The sequence below is a fragment of the Brienomyrus brachyistius genome, chromosome 18 (assembly GCF_023856365.1).
Source record: "Brienomyrus brachyistius isolate T26 chromosome 18, BBRACH_0.4, whole genome shotgun sequence".
Classification (NCBI taxonomy): domain Eukaryota; kingdom Metazoa; phylum Chordata; class Actinopteri; order Osteoglossiformes; family Mormyridae; genus Brienomyrus; species Brienomyrus brachyistius.
The window spans coordinates 20,507,919-20,525,843 of NC_064550.1; the positions used below are offsets into that span (position 1 = coordinate 20,507,919).

The 17,925-nt window shown below is 49.6% G+C and overlaps 1 protein-coding gene across 6 annotated transcripts in view; it reads right to left on the bottom strand.

Annotated features, from left to right (window-relative positions):
- zbtb16a (zinc finger and BTB domain containing 16a) overlaps positions 1–17,925 on the bottom strand; it is a 91,471-nt gene that overhangs the window by 21,068 nt on the left and 52,478 nt on the right. For all 6 annotated transcript variants that reach the window (XM_048982699.1, XM_048982694.1, XM_048982695.1 and 3 more), the window contains exon 4: positions 12,795–12,881. In XM_048982699.1, the coding sequence (XP_048838656.1) occupies positions 12,795–12,881 (87 nt within the window). The remainder of the gene's footprint in view (positions 1–12,794; positions 12,882–17,925) is intronic.

The following is a 17,925-nucleotide window of genomic DNA, read 5'->3' on the forward strand; positions in this document are numbered from 1 at the left end:
CCTAGAGTCTGAATTTCTCAGGAAATGTGTTGCAATATACAATATGTGCATATAGCAGCCTCTCTATTGCGCTTCCCTGTACTATCACAGCAAAGCGATATAGGCCGCCTATTCATCTCAGCCAGCAGGGGGAGCTCTCCCAGTTTCTCCCGACTCATCTTCGCCAAGGCTCTTGCTCTCTGCTTGGCTTGGAGCTCGCGAGCTGAGCACAGACCTCAGATGACCCCCCCTCCCCCCCCACACACACATCGTAAGCAGTGCTTTTTTTTTTTGCCGTTTCAAGTCGTGGCAGTCCAAATAACACCATAATTTATCTCTGACGTCTAGCTGGAAAGGGGGGAAAGGCAGGAAACAAAAAAAGGAAAAACCTATGACTGGTCATCACATGTGTCTCACTGTCAGGGCACATTTACAGCCAGCTTTATTTAGAACAAGCCACTTAACTCCAGAAAAAGCCTCGGCTCGCCACCTACATCTGAATCTCTTACAAACGGGGGGGGGGGGGGGGGGGGGGGGACCGAGAGGAGAGAAGGGCTGCAGGCTAACTTTGAAAAATAAACACTCATTTCAGCCTAGACCAGAAAGAGGCTACACTGGAAACAGTATGGCAGCTTACCCCTAGAAATTACCTTAATTTTGTCCGTATTTATACATTTCTTAAAGCTATAGTACCTGACTCTGCGTGGAGCAGATTACAGACAACTGCGGGCTCTGAGCACATGCACTCAGTTGTGGTCCCGCTCGGTATGAATCTGGGGGAGGGGGGGGTTAGTGTGTCTCTGAATGGCACTCAGAATGCACTATAAATTGTTACACCTTCTGGAATCTGCTCATCCCCCTTTCTCCAGTGGTCATTCACAGACACGCACAGACAGACACACACGCACGCACAGACACACACGCACGCACAGACAGACACACACACGCACGCACAGACACGCACAGACATACACACGCACAGACACACACGCACGCACAGACACGCACAGACACGCACAGACAGACACACACGCACGCACAGACACACACGCACGCACAGACAGACACACACACGCACGCACAGACACGCACAGACATACACACGCACAGACACACACGCACGCACAGACACGCACAGACATACACACGCACGCACAGACACGCACAGACATACACACGCACAGACACACACGCACGCATAGACACACACGCACGCACAGACACACACAGACACACACAAGCACGCACAGACACACACACGCACGCACAGACACGCACAGACACACACACGCACGCACAGACACGCACAGACATACACACGCACAGACACACACGCACGCACAGACACACACAGACACACACAAGCACGCACAGACACACACACGCACGCACAGACACGCACAGACACACACACACGCACGCACAGACACGCAGACACACACACGCACGCACAGACACGCACAGACACACACGCACGCACGCAAAGACATACACACGCAAAGACATACACACGCACACACAGACACACACGCACAGACACACACACACGCGCACGCACAGACACACACACACACGCACGCACACGGAAACGACAGAGGACGTGTCACATCGTGTATGTCACACGTACGCGAGCCGATACCTTAATTTTCTAGGTCGAAAGTCCCTGAAAATGGTGACATGGAGTATAGTGGGCTTAGCAAGGTCAGAGCGCAGCGCTATGGAATAAAAGGGGGGAAGGTGAGTGAAAACGTAAAGAAAGGGAGGGAAAAAACTGCTAAGTAAGACAGATGACCTCTGACCCTGCCCTAGGAACTTCCCTGGAGTTAAAGTCTAATCCGGGTCCTATGACCACAAACACTGTGCCCTCGAGGGCAAAGATTGGTACATTTTCCGAATAGCACCATCACCTACGCGTCGCGAAGGCAAAAATCTCAAATGGCAGTTTAACTCGGTGCGTGTTAAAGCCTTTCATTTACACAGTTTAAAGAAGCAGTTTTTAGCACAAAAAAACAAAAATAAAATACCTTTCGGCGCTTTCACCAGAATTCCACTTAAAAATTGTCAAAACGGGGTTTACTTCAGATTCAATTTAACTCGTCGGGAATCACCAGTGGTTTAATGAGCAATTATGATGTAATTCGAGGAGTTTAAGTGCAATAAGTTGGGCTGTATGAAACAAATTTATCATATTTCAGATCTTTTTGCATCCATTGGTATTTGCTGCAAACTTAGTTTTTTTTTTTAAACTCTCTTTTTGTTTGTTAAGCTGTTTTTGTAAACATAACCCCCCCAATCGGAAGAGTTAACAGAAACATTAATTTCCTGTTGACTCCTTTGCCTGTGTATTGCGCTCTTCCACATTTACCTCCGTTTTCACGTTTAATTAAAGTTTCGCCTGCAAAGATGAGCGTGCTCTTTCAGGGGAGTAAGGGAGGGGTAGGGGAACGGGGGGGGGTGGGTAAAAAAAAGTGGTATTAATTGATGTGTGCCCCCCTCCCCCATTTTTCCCAGGCTAAAGAGAAAAAGGCGTTTTTGTGCGCCCCCGCTACGGGTCCTCACTGTACAAAAGGAAGCGGATTTGCAGTTAAAGTGACCTCTTGACCCCTGAGCTGCTGAAAGGTCCTCAATGACATAAACACCACATAATCAATCACATTCCAGCCTGGCCGGTCAGCGCCTGCATGGACTGCGCTCCAAGCGGGCCACTGTAAACGGACACCGGCCTGCTCGGGGGGTGGTGGGGGAGCTGCTCTTAAGCATTCCAGAGGATTTTTTTTTTTTTTGCGTGCGTGGGTCCATGGGGCAGTGTGGACACCCGTACGACTTGCTTTCATCCGGCACCTCAACAATAAGGATCCACCGAAAAACACACACACACAGACCCAAGGTCCCGCACCCATTCTGACTCTACTCCTCTAACGAGCCAAGGCTGGAAGACCAACGTCCAAAAAGCAGGCACAGCTTCAAATTATGGACACGTACATTTCTGATAAAAACATTCAATTTAATTTGCTCGGGATTGTCCTCATTTGGCCTGTGGCCCCTAACAGTCAAGCAAGGCTGTCAGGACACCTGTGCAAACATCTCTGTCCCTCACGCCGACTGCATGGGGAAACCCTGATCAGTCAGGAGGAGAAATATTAACTTCTAGGCCCCGCCCGACCTACCATTAATATATTATCTAAAGATGCGTGCCTATACGATAGCTTATCTTTCTGCAGTGCTTCCCCCCAGTTCCTCCTGACCCGCGAGTGACCAGGTGCCGTCTAAGAAAACAATCCGGGTTCCTTGGAAGCCCGCTATTAACTGATAAGGGTGGCAGTCCTCGCCGTAATGGGTCCCACCTGAGTTCACAACTCTTCCAGTCATTATCTGCCACTGAGAGAACCTGGACTTTTCTCAGAGGGATGCAATTCCCCCCCCCCCCCACCATCACCCTCCCATGTTCCCTTTTTTTTTTGGGGAGAACTAAGCAGAGTTGGCGTGGCTGGTGCCGGGGGGGAAGCGGCTACCAGGTGGCGTGCCCACATCACCTGGGTGATCGAGGGCTTCGCTGAGCCTCGGCACATGGATGATGATATTTGGTGTGGAGCAACAGAAGGACAGAGATGAAGCTCCTCATCCAGACCAGATTCGGATGGATAGCTGCAGATAGAAAAGTATTTCGGCTTTCCTGACACACGCACACGGACCCAAGCATGCACACATGCATACATATAAACACAATTCATATACTCCTGTCATTGTGGGGACTCTCCATTACCTTCTATGGCCATAACCCTAACCCTTACGCAGACCTAACTTTACCCATAAATCACCAAACAAAACTCCAGACTTTTGGCTATTTTAGCTTTTTGATTGTGTTCAAATTTTTTTTTACATTTTTTGTTTTTATTTGTATATTTGGGGGACCTGAAAACTGGTCTTACCCACAACGCGGTAAATACAAACCTGCACACACACACACCCACACACCCACTTCAATATCGGGTTGTTTCAGCTGTCAGCCCCTAGATGCACACAATGAAATTACAGGGGCCTACAAGCGTGCGGAGAATAGGAAGGAAAGTACAGGAAGCATTGAGCACCTAGATAAAAATAATAGCCAGACGTGTTTAGGTTACTTAGGGAGGTTCAACCATATTCTAATCATTATTATAACCTGATGAAATTAGGTGCCAGAGACCAAATCGTGACAATCTAACAGTACTGGAAAACAGAAGGACAATAATAATAATAATAATAATAATATTCACCCATCTATCCATCCACTCATCATCCAAAGGCTTTTCCTAATTCATGGGATAAGATGATGTCGATGATGATGATGGTAGTGGTGGTATTGGGGTTTGCATGTGCTCATAGCCCCCTGTCCTAATCTGACTGACCGCTCAGTCTCAATGCCAGTTGCCCTGGAAATAGAGGTCTGAGAAGCTCTGAGCCGAAAACTCAGTTTTAAGTTATGGGAAGTCAATCTGACCGACCCAAGCAGAGGGCGGACGACCCCTTTCCGCTGGCCAGTAACTGCAGCTGCCACGCAGCCCGTGGAGCAGCAGAAATTGCGTAAACCTTTCCAAATTTTATCCAAAGGGAAAAAAAAAACATGTGCATTTCCAAAATGAATTTACTGTCATCCAAAGCACTTTCCTTTGTCAGTTACAATTGCAAACAATTTAGTTATTGTATGCTAAATAGGCTTAAAAAATATCCTGGGTGGTTTTTCTAAGGATGTGCTTGTTTGTAAATGATCGATTTATTTTGGACAGTTATATTCGTACTCTTTTGGTACGGGACATCATGTGCAATAATTCAACACGGCTGCTGAAAGAGCACATCAAGACCGATCCAGCCCAGCGATTCCATTAAATCGGCGGTGAAAATCATGTCACTAAGCAACCACATGTGATCACGCCTTTGTTTGGGGTGAAAGGTTATAAGTGTTCACACTAATCCCTGAGTTCACAATTAAGTAACTGCAACCCCCCCACATTCTTTTATAGAAACAAATAGATTCCTAGGCCATACAGAAACAAGGGTTAGCACTGTAAATTCAACAAAAGCTTTGCAGTCTATGTATTATAAGGGGTCCTTTTTAAAGATGAAGTCAAACAAGTCAGATCTAATTAGAGACAATATTTTCCTTCGGTCCCCTCCGTCCGGAGACAATGATCGGGTTGAAAAACACTGGTGTAGATACTCTCCTCAACCTCATGTGAATCTCTTCATCCTCACCTTTTGTCTCCTTGAGGCTCAGTGCACTACAGCACTGTTTCCCGATCCGGTCCTCGGGGACCCACAGACAGTCCACGTTTTTGCTCCCTCCCAGCTGCCTGTCAGACAGTCCACATTTCTGTTCCCTCCCATCTCTCAGCAGGAGCAAAAATGTGGAGTATCTGTGAGTCCCTGAGGACTGGATTGGGAAACACTGCACTACAGGAATAATTTTAAGGACAGGTTTTCACAGAGGAGGGACTTTCAGAGCCCTGTTTACCCCTCTGGGGATGACAGACAGCTCTGGGAGGCATGGCCCCTCTCAGGAGGTTTCCATCCAGGCCTCTAATGCGTGTCTGACACAGGATGGATGGCACAGGACACAATGCCAAGGATAGGACAACACATTCCAGAGGGAATTCCGCATCCCCCGCTCTAAAGTCCCCGCTGGCTCCTTCGCAGTGCATGAATTGCAGTGACCTACGGGAGTCTGTAATCCGCCCACAAAACAACTCTGTCCCCAGGAAATGTACTACTGTCATCCGCACAATGGACCCTGTAGAAACTTACTCTAAGAACCAGCCTACCCCCCCACCACTTCTTCCTGCTGGCTGTCTTTGCCAAGTAGATTTTGATTTCATAATCTGTGGTCAGATTTGCCCCCCCTCCCCCCACCCCCCACCACCTGAAAAAGCTGGTGATGCCTCTCCGCCGAAGTAGACTGCTGTAAATGCATCCATTTCGGCCGCAATCATAAAACAGACAAGTGACTGGGCACCGAACTACGTTAAGTGCTCCAGACGGACTAGGGGAGTCCGAAGAGGACCTCATTCCCAACGCAATTAATGACCTAAAGAATCAATAAGGGAGAGCACCCCGTGGAAATGGATGCCACTGGAACGTTCCAGACATAATCCTGGTTAGTCTATTCTGATATTTCTCAGAAGGCTGACAGTCGCCGCGTCTGCGGACCCATTTAAACAGCATCTAAAAAATTATCAGAAAAGAAGGCAGACTAGCTAGTGCCTGATTTAATTCCATTGCTGATCGACACTCCGGCCCCTTAGAGTCTATCCAGTCCGGGAGGAAACAGAGGGTCCTGTGTGGGTCTATGTTAAGTGATAGAAATGGCGAGGGGAGAGGAAGGCTTGTGTGTTTGTCAATTTAAGCAATTTAAAGCCACCCGGACAAAGCAAGAGGATGAGTAGAGCAGGACGGCAAAATGTAGAACCAGGGGTGGTGGGCGCTGGACTAGATGCTAAGGAATGGACAGGAGCGAGTGGAATATTTCAGCCATTTCAGTAGGAACAGTGGGGGTCTCAACTTCAAAGCATGGAACTGCACCACCTACCAAGCGGTCAGTAAAAGGAGAGCTGGCTCTTAGTTACTGAGATTGTTTGTCGTTACTGTAGGTGAAACAGAGTTGTGGATTGGGGGAGGGGAAACAGCCTGTTCGCAGGTCTTCATTTAAAGACTACATACAGTATACCCTAACAGCGCTCGTTCACTGTATGCTAGGGTTTCGGCGTCCGGAAAGTGCTAACCCTCAACTCGATTCAACCATCACAGCAGCGATTCTACCACAAAGCAGTCCAATTCCTTTGTTGGGCGCCGTCTCGTAATGTTTCGCTTCCGGATTTCCAGAAATTTTCAGATGAGGAAGGACACTGGCCACTGTTTGAATACGCCTTTATGGAGATGACAGACTAAGTGTTTATTGGAATTTTTATGAGAATGGAGCGAGTATTTAAAAATCACCATCCCGCTTTGTGCTGCACTCGGCCTTTCTATGAAAAGGTCTTCAGTAGAATTCTTCATTTATGAAGTGCTGCTTTTTTTAATTTAAAACCGTACGTATTTCCTTTAAACTAATTATTTTAAAGAATAAACATATTAAGTCATAAGAAATGTACATAGTATCCCTAAAAATGACCCCATAAACTGCCTCTCGATAAAGGACCAAAGACATTATTGCCCCACATGTTGCCCAGTCATGCCACTTGGTTTTTAAGTGACCTCTCAGCGCGCTGCCAGCAGCGTCCACCAGCAGGCGCCGGTGTAGATGGGCCAAGCCGGAAGCCCGACACTCCGCTCCAACCATGTTCCCGCAACCCTTTTGCCCGCCTTGCCAAATTGCCCTGGCGACTAAGACGACACGTTGGCGGTCCCCTCCCCTACCCGGCATGCCCACGCCCCACCACCATCCGCACTACTTACTCGACGGCTAGTGCCAGAGGTCCGGCACGTGGGCAATACCACGGAAAGGCCGAGCTGGCATCTTCAATAATTCACGTGGGGGGGGGGGGGGGGGGCGGTGGAGAGATGGCGACCACCTGCAGCCATGCTAATCACCGTTTAAACACCTGAGATTAAGCAGCCTCTGCAAACACGCTCGCCGTCGTTTCATAGAATCATATAAAAAGCCTGAATATTGGACAGAAAGGGTGTCTTATTGCCTGTTCCCGAGGAGCTTAAAGAGGATTTTCTTTATTGCTGTTCTTCCTACATTATTTAAACCATAGCTAAGAATTATATTACCACCGATTCCGCCGAAGATGAGCAGGGCTGCCTGTTTCTCAGCCATTTCTCTCCCCGATTCCGAGAGCGACGCAGTACGGTGTGGTCACTGCGGTCACTGGGGAAACTCCTCGTCACACGCAGACAGGTCAGATGCCTGCCGACATACTTAGCGGCAGTGTGTAACGGCGGACGGGGCTCCTACGCTCTGGCTTTACGCCTCTGAGGCAGTATGTCTGAGCCAGCCGGAGCGGAAAGGATAGGTGATGTGTCCAAAATAATCTCATCAATGTACTTTTGGGGTTGGAAAAAAATTATAAGCGTAATTTTTTTTATGCCAACTAAAATCATGGTATCCGTTTTACGGCATACCAAGCCCCCCCCAATTTGGAGAGAAAAATATTCAAGAAGCTGCTCCTTGTAAAGAGACATTAAAGCCCCCCCATAGGGCGCAGGGGGTCCATAGCTGGTTTATTTTCATTTTGGAGGCCCAGTAGTTTAAGATAAGTTGAAAATCCCCAGATCAGCACACACGGTCACACCGTGGTAAAAGGACATGCAGGTGAGGCACCATTTTCAGGTTAAATCTCATAAGGTCACCCTCTCCAATACTGCAGATACTTCTTAAATCCAGACGTGGAGCAGTAGCAGCGCAGCCCCTGGGCTCCAACAGTCCGATGTGACCAGTGCCGTCCCACCCCCCCACCACTCCCCCTGGCTTCGTCAAAACTATTTCTGGCTTGTGAAAGAGACTGTTTACTCTGCGGCCCAGTTCTCCGGAGTCATGCGGTGTTCCCACCGAGCAAATCCGCTGTTCAGCCTCCCAAATGTTTTGCATACCCCCCCAAGCCCAAAAAACAACCCCACCCCGAAGCAGAGGGCTTACATAAAGGGGAGAGGAGGGCAGTAGAAGAGTTGGGGGGGGGGGGGCACGTTTATTATTCCAGGATTTGCTTTTGGCTCTTTTCTCTGTGATGAAAAGGGTTCCGTCCGCGAACGGGGCAGATCGCTTACCGTCGCCCTGGCCTGGCTTCGGGACCGTAACTAGAGTTCTCCTACTGTTCCCACTCCTCTTACCCCCCAGGACAAAGATTATATGGGGCCGGACTTACTTTCTTAGTACATCAGAGCACTGAGTCCGGTTTTGGGCAAGGTCTTTTCCTTTCTCGTGATCTTTCCAGTTAGCTCAACACCAGCCTTCACCTCCACAATGTTCCTCTCTGACTAAACACGGTTTTTTTCAGCAGGACTTCTGAGCCACAGTACATCCTCCTGTCTCTGGGAGGCAGGCCGCTACTGATGCACTCAGAGAACGCAGATCCCGCGTGGTCATGACTCGTCGGCTGAGTCAGAGGACATAAAACTGGCCTTCAAAAACAAGTATCACATTACCTTCGCTGTTTATGTGTGTGTGAGCGCGTCTCTCTCTCTCTCTCTCTGCTCATGGCTGTGTCTTGGCCTGCAGTATATCCCTCTCAAAGAGCCAAGTCTGCGAGTGAGATGCATACAGTCGGAGCATTCAGCGGCCCATTCGATCGCTCCCACTCGAACCCCACGAAACGGCCCACGGAAGATTCTGGGCCTCCTTATGCGCGCCGGCCCTTTAAAAGTAGGTCAAGTCGTGTCTATGGCAGCACTGTGGCAGGATGTAAACAGCGCATGATGTTTTTCTCTCTCTCACAGACCTGGCACTGGAGGATACTGGGCACCCCTCACCAACACCCCCCCCCAATCCCCCGAAAACAAGGTTGAATTTCACTCTGGCTCCACGAGTCCCGAGCCCCTCGCTAGGTGGGGTGTTTGTCATCTCCGCGGCTCAGGTTGTAAATGTGTGCTGCAGGTTGGGTATGCACCCCAGCAAGGGTGACAAAGTTGTGCAGCCCTCTACAGGTCCTTTTCTAGAAGCTGAGAATGCACAGCCAGAGGAGCAGCTAATTTCTCCGATGTCACTGCATCAAAAAAATAAAGAATAAAATACCAGCCCAGTGAGGTCTCCGCATAACTCAGACAGAAGTCTGACTCGGTGCCAAAACACTGTCATCTGAGGACATCCTGCACCAGCAGCGATGATAAGGCAGAAATCCACTGAGTGGACGTCATGCGTACTTACATATACACAGCACACAGACACACGCCGTGGCAGCTAGAGTGCCGCGTTTGGTTAAACCCCAGCGACCGTTTACAAAAACACCTCCAGGGTTTCAGCATGAGACCTGTCCCCTTGGTGCCTTAAGGGAGTCTTAATGAGTGCACTTGTTATGCTCTAACTTGTGTGTCCCAATTCCTCCTCTGGCCAGGCAGGGAGAGCCGCGACAAATTCACAGTCTCTTCGCCTGTATTTACCTCCGGAGAAATTCAGGGGCTGGTTTTACTGTGCGACGGGAAAAATACCGTTCGATATCAGCAGAACGGGAAACACCCAGAGCTGCACAGCCACCCCTCTCCCTCCAAACGCCTACTCCCACCCCACCACGTGGCGGACATGGTGCCAACTCGAAATCCGAGGTCTGAATGTTTACGCCCCTGGGAGATGGAGGGGGGGGGGATGTGATATTCTGGTTCTGGTCAGCAGAAACGGCATGTCCGTGCTGCCGGACATTAAGCATTAATACCATCTGCGGCACCCAGAGTCACACCCCTGCCACATATGATCAGCATTCCCACCCCAGCCAGCCTCCCAACAAAATCACTCGGAATATTTCCTTTCTTCTCTCCCAAGTATTACTCAGTGGATCCTGCTCAGCAGAAAAACAAGCAGCCGGCTGATGGCCACTAATAAATGCCCCATATGTTTTACCTCTGCTCTGAGCGAGACAGAGAGGGAGAGAGAGACAGAGGGAGAAACTAGGCCTGACCCAGGCAGCTCCTGGGCTAAGCATCCATGGTTGACCTGGAAGCAATCTGAGGGGGCTGCTTAGCAACCTGGGCGGAGAAAGTAACCACGGCCCCGAGGGCTGGATAAAACCTGCTCGCTAACATAAACATCCCCCCCCCCCCCCCCCCCCCCGCCTTGAACACAGGTCTGCTTGTCGCCAAACCTGTGAGCTCTGTAAATCATGGGTGTCAGACTCGGTTCCTGAAGGACCCACGGACCGCCTGGCCCACGTTCCGACACGTTTCCCCGGCTTAATTGGTGCAATTAACAGTTCATTATCTGTATTTGGGAATGCATGCGCGCCCGCCCACCTCTGACCCGAAACGCAGCGATCTCAGAACGCGGGCCGGATCGCGGATGGCCATCAGCAGTGACACAGCCAATTAGGAGGGGGGGGGGGGGGGGGGGTTGGGAGTGGTGCTTAGACGAGCATGAAAATGGCTGTCCTGGGAGCAGCTCAAAGACAGTGCGACCCGCAATCTGTAATGTGCATCGCCAGGAACCCAGCCTTCTGTCATTTATGCAATTTACTCTGCTCTGGGACACAGTGACACTTTTAATAATCTAATTCTGAATTTTGAAACATTTAAGAAACTCCAGATTTACGACAGATTAGCAGAACCGCAGCCACAGTGAAGCCAGACCCCAGCGATAAACAGCAAAGGATTGGGCTGCTCATTATTACATCACGCACAGAAAGGCTCACACACTAGGGCAGCTTTCCACTCGACACTTATGCCGTGTTTCTTACTGGCCTGTAAAGGCTAAATTGCTTTTCCGTGCTCCTCTAATGCACCGGGGGGCGCTCCTTGGCGCGACACCACAATAACGAAGAGGTCAGTCGGAAAATAGAGCATCCACCCCACCCCCACTCACTCAGTCGCAGGGAGACTGATGACGACTGTCTTGGGGTATCTCCGCAGGCTGGCTGGGCTCTTGCTAAGGCTCGCCGGAGATGTCCGGACAATAAACAAAGTGGCTCTTGGGAAACCAGGATGGGGTGGGGGATAGGATAAATCTGACCCCCCCTCCCAAAAAAAAGAACCTCTTTCACTCACGATCACATTGACAACGCGGTGATGGCCTGTCTCGACGTACGCAGAAGGGCTAAGCATATGGGTGAGCATACCGGGATAGGGTGATGGTGGTCAGGGCAGGTGCATTGAGCTAGCCGTGCCTTACAGTACATTTTAAAATGAGAGCCTGATAGCTGCGGGGAGGTGGGGGGGGGGGGGCACCACTCTTTAAATCCCTGGCAGGAAGACAAATCTCACTGCCCCTTCTTTTCCCTGCTTCTGGGCTCCGGCTCTAAATTTAGCCTCGTTTTCCATTGGTGCCGCTCTGGGATTATTAGCCCCACTTAACCCCCCCCCCCCCCGGCAGAGGGGCCCCCTTTCAGTGAGGGGCCCGGCGACTCAATGTGACGGAGAGGATGCTCCGGGCCACCCCCCCAAGCGGCAGCTTTGTCGGGGCAACAAGCGGAGGGCAAATTAACCTGTCCAAGTGGAGATCATTCATGGGTGGGTGGGGGGGTGGGGGGCAGATAACTACAAAGCTTCTGTGTAGCCCCCCCCCCAACTTTGCTCGTATAGACAGCCTGTACCCGAGTTGCAGCCCACCTGCTGATCATAACTCAAACGCGAATATAGATTGCCAGCTTTACACATGCAACATAGTACTGATGGTCATCACGTATTTGAAATGTCTGTTTCGGTCCTCTGCTTTTCACACGTCATCATCATAGTAGATGCCCTGACAAACATGGCAGGGGGGGTTGGATGTGTTCCCTGGGGCTCATCACGACTCAAGCGGTATTTCTTTTAAAGCTTTATGAGCTGATAGACACAACTGGCACATTCCTGCCATTTGGCCGCGTGCTCATTATATTTGCCATGACGCGCGGATGGATACCGCCGTGTCACCTGTCCCCCCTACAACCCCCCCCCCCCCCACCAACCCACGGAACATTCCAGATCGAGTGTGAACCCTGTGATTGTTAATGTCCTAAACCTCCTGATAGCACTGGGGATCTGAGAAGATTTCAGCTTGAAAGCTAAGGCAAATCGAACAAAGTATCATGAAATTGAATTAAAAAGAAACTAAATTTAAAAACATTAAATCAAAGTACAGCTTCCCAAGCACCTTGGAGTTTCCCCCAAGTCGATTTCTCAGCTGTTCCCGTGTCTGTCTAGATGCTTCATGAGGATCTCACCTGTGTGGACCTGCCTGTGTGCTTCAAGATCATCCTCCTTCGGAAACTGAGCACCACACTGGTCGCAGACGATGGCTTTCGCTCCAGCTGTGAGAGAATAATAATAAAGAAAAGAGAGTAGGGCTCAGAAAATGCTTCCTGAAAAGGCTCATGGGTAACAAGCCAAGCTGACAGACTAAACAAGGACACAAAGTGAAACCAAGTGCTGAAATGGGAAAGTAGTACTTGCTTGAATCCAGACAAGAGGGTTAAACTTTGCATATTCCCAAATAAACTTTCCATTTAAGAAAAGGAGATTGATCTGAATGAAGAACAAGGGACTTGGGGATTTTAAAGGTTGTCGATGTCGAACCGAAAAACCTGCAAAAATTCTGGCGAGATTTACTTATGATGGTCACTGGCAGTGACCAGGCTGGCCTGAACCCACAGTAAAAGCTTTTGAATTACAACTTGCGCACCATCTGTGCCGCTGTCTACCGGGAGTGAACAGGGAATGTGTAAATTATCAGCTTTACTGCGGGTAAAAGCAAGCACTTCAGCGGACGCCTCGCACCATCACCTGCGCCGGTTGAAGGCGCGGCGATCGGAGTTCTCTGAAAACCAAACCAGAGGTGTTCTCAGTATGGGTGCCAAAGGTTACGGCGCCTTCGGCTAGCAAAACAGGAAGCCGGTCATCAGACAGAATGCTTGATCGAGACAAAATTATTCATTTTTCTGTGTAGCCGTTTTCGATTTCAATGCGTTATTTTGCATTGAATAGGACGAAAAAAGAAAATCACAAACAAGAATTAAATACACAGAACTGGAGACAGTACGCAGAACAGAAATATTATTTTGTTTTTATCTTCAAATAAAAATATTCAGTTTTTTTTTTTTTTTTTAAAAAGCAGCCCTTCGCTAGTATGTAGTAATAGTATGTAGTAGTAAATGGTGAACATGAACCTGCATTCGCTTCCTGATATTGCCACGATCAGAACTTGCCCTCGTTATTCAAATTAACCAAAAGTATCCTGAATCATCATTTTTATTTTTCCTTAGCTTAATTTGTAATAAATTTAACCACAAAATAAACAATTACAAGCTTATGCTATTGCTCAGTGCTAAAAGCTATCCCCCCCCCCACAGTCGCCTAATGAATTCGATCATAACGTACGCAGCCAGTTAGAGTGCATCGGCGTGAATGACACCCACTCAATATGTTGCTCAATCAATTGGTACCCTGACCTCTGTAATGTGTAAAAGGTTGACAGCCAGACGATTCGAGGCCCAAATCAAAGTCTTCGCAAGTCGATATGGCGTTGGCTCGCGTGCCAAACAAGAAAAAAAATTATATAATAAAAACAAACTTTGAGGGGAAAGAGAGACTAACATTTTGTTTCAGATATGTATGTGCTTGTCTGCTTGGCACCAAATAACGGCTAGGAGTTGCAAGGTGGGGGGGGGGGGGTTTAAAACACATTCCCCCCCCCCGCCAAGAAGAGAAAGGGAGGGAAAAAAGCTAGTCCAAGACCAGCCAGGCCACCTGTGTGGACCGGAGCAATAAATTAAGAGAATTAACACATTAAGTGGCAGCGTGAGGCCGGCTTTGCGAGCGCATGAGGCACAAACAGCGGCCTGTGTTCGCTTCATTATGCCTCGCCGGCGACAGCAGCCAGCGGCCCAGCGGGGAGTGCGTTTTAGCAAAAGTAATGAAATTAAAGTGATAAATTTTACCCCCTCGCTTTGATCAATAGCTGCTGTCTTGTTAGCCAGAGCAAAAGAACAAACACCTCTCTTAGGTCGACAGCCGCCCCCCCACCACTGTGAATAAACACACACATATAAACACAAGGAAAGTGCACTGTTGTGTACGAGAAGAGAAAAAGGCACTTTTTGAGTTAAGGATACCTGCCACTTCCCCTGCTTCGGGCCCTGGGGGTGCGGAGGCACTGCCACGTGCTGATGAAAACCACCTTCTATGCTTTTTTTGTTGCGTAACCCAGTGGCACAGATTTCGTTTAAAAAAAAAAAAAACATACACACACACACACACACACACACACGCATACAACTGTTTACTGCCAGGTGGAGATAAGTGCCCGTCTCAAAAAAAGTACAAATCTAATAATGCAGATTTTTTTTTTTTTGGGGGGGGGGGGGGGGGGGGTGGGGCTGTGAATGCAAAGTCACATGACTCCAAATAAAGGTGGCGTTAGTGGGGGGGGGGGGGGTGCCATGGCAGGGACATCATTACATCAGCCTTGCAAGTTAAGGCACTTTCTCCTTTCCTCCTTAAGTGACACATATCTACCGGCACGATGATGCCACTCTTATGTATACCAAGATATTACTAATTAATTAAAAAATGAGAAACCCGCTTCAGGACACCGACGTTACCGAAACAGAAAACGGCTCTGCCACTCAGCGAGCTTGCACAAACGCGTTATGTAAGAAAGTACACTCAGTACGATTTAAAAAGAAAAAAAAAAAACACAAAACAGCTAAAATCCATAAAAAATAACTAATGCCGTCAGAACAATGAGTACAGACTCCATGCTTGCCCGGTTTTCCCCCCCTTTAGCGGTAACACGCCGTGCTGTACAGTTTTATTTACAGTACTCTCTTATCAGTCACAGAACAGCACGCAGCCTGCCAATTTGAAAGGACAGCCCAGAACACCGGGTTCCCTCGCCTGAGCAGACGTCTGCCGCGGACGCCGTGTTTTTCAGTTGCGACAATAACGCCGCATTACGTCCGGCAGGCTGTGTGCCACTGCCAGCGCTAACTGGGGATTGAACTCTGACACAGTGCCTTGATGGCCAGAGATGGCTGCTTTTCTGCACTGCGACACGGAGTTCCAGAACGCGTGTTTGCGGATCAGAATCCGGTAAACAACGCTCCTATTTTAAGGGTGCCCACTGTGCCCTTTGCCATCCTCTCCCCCCAAGAGTGGTTCTCCCTTTTATTCCTGTAATGTACTGCCAGAATCCCTGGCCATCAAATTCCAACATGATGATGATGATGATGATGAGAACCCTTTATTGCTGTTGCAATACACCATGTCACTAGTCACAAGTACCAGCGAAAAACTGGCCATCAACCGACCATACATATACACAAACATCACAGTAGGGGGTAGACCGGTCGGGAGACAGGGGAAGAAAGAAGAAAAGAAACAGAATAACATGAGGAGAGAGGAGGAGAATAAAAAAAACAGCCCCCAGACTGTACTCCAGTGGGGAGGACATTGTAGGAACCGAAAAAAAACACCTCAGCAACATAAGCACATGGTCACTACACCTTACAACATAAAAATGACACGACTTGCAACGGGTGGGGGAAATAGGGAGGTGGAGGTAGTCCAGCATAGACAGACAGCCATCCGGTCCTGCAGCCATGGAGGTGCTGGTCACAGACCCGCCTGTTCACGCTGGGGTATGAAGTGGCGAAGGGGGGGGGGGGCATGCATCCCCCCCCATTATGTCAGAGGTCACACGCGCACCCTGGCTATCTGCGCTACCTTGCTGCAACACATAACGTGCTTCCTGAGGTGCTTGCTGTCTGGGACAGGGGTTCAATAAGTGTAGGAAACCCATGGAAATGCCAGGGTATGCATGGTGCAGGTGTGGAAAGGAGGGCCCGGTGCAGCCCCCGCCGCTGCAATCCTGACTTAAAACCAGCTTACTCTCAGACATAATCACTGATCAACTGTGTTAATGACAAAAACACATGCAGAACAAATAAAGAAAAGGAAAAAGGTCTTTAGATACGGGCTGCCATTAGAGATTTTGAGCCTCATGAAATAATATCATATCAGGCCCCCAACCCAATTATGTTCAACATTTTACCGAGCCCCTGTCACTCAGGAACCCTTGGAATTATCCGAGCCCCCACCCCCATTTACGGCACCCCTGGTCAGGTGACACCGTACGGTAATAGTAGCTTTGTCCGCTGGCCGTGAAAACACCCACGGAAGAAATGGAGTCATCCGGTCCCTGGGAGGGGGGGGGGGGGAAGGAGGGGGGGTAGGCTGCTGTTTCATCTTCTCAGAGCCTGGAATGAGGTGAAGAGGGGGGCTGTCGCCGTCCTGCTTTTATCACCTGGATGAGAAAAGCCCAGAGGAGACTGAGGTACTAAACACCCTGGGTCTGACAGGACTGCACTCTATAAAACACCACTGGGGGGGGTGGGATGCGTATACAAAAGCCGCCATGTTTGAAGTCGAAGGAGCCGCTAAACTTCACCCTGGGATACCTCCCCTAGCCGTCAGCTAGGGTTTGATGGCCGCTTGGGTTAGCTGCGAGGCCCGGTTTGCTCAGAAGAGCCTCACGACCCAAAGAGCGGCCCCATCCTGCTCCGCCAAAATCCATTCATTTCTACAGCAAACCATTAGACACTGCAATTGACATCTCTTTACTGTGCAATAAATGGCTTTATTGCTAATGAGCCTGGGTAAAAGCTTTGGCGGGGGAGGGGGGTGGATGGGGGCCTCACTTCCTTTTTATTTTGGGGAGGAATGGGGTGCTGAACACTGGCATGGGGCGGGTGGGGGTGCGGGTAGTGAAGGCGACTTTGGTAACGTTTCTCACTCCTCTGACCTTCGTCGAGACGGGGGGGGGGGCCACTTTGCTCCTGCCGTATCACGGCACCTTAAACAGGATGCTGACGGAAAGGCTAGAGGGCTGGTACGGTTTGGCATGGGGCTCCCACCAGCCCCCGGCAGGAGAACACAAACGACACCAGGGTGCGGTGGAGTGGGGGGCTGCATGTGTGTGCTTTCACCGGCAGTCAATAACTTGTAAAGATTTAGTATTTAGGACCCATTATTTCCTCCTCCCGAGTCACACATTGTCAGAGGCGCTCCTTGGTTTACTGAGCTCTCTGGCCAGAACCTGGGAAGGGGGGGGGGGCGCGTGGCAAATCTGTCAACAGAACAACCTCCGGGACAGCAAATGTGACAGACAGCGAGGGGGTGGCGGCAACATCGATCCGTCTCCCCTTCCCCAAAAAGCAGCTGGTCAGCTGGCTCTCGGATACCATTAAAAAAAAGGTCTCCGCAGTTCGGCAGGGCCCTTAGTGGCGTGCGGGGCCCTTAGTGGCGTGCGGGGCCCTTAGTGGCGTGCGGGGCCCCGCTCGCAGCCATGCTCGCCGC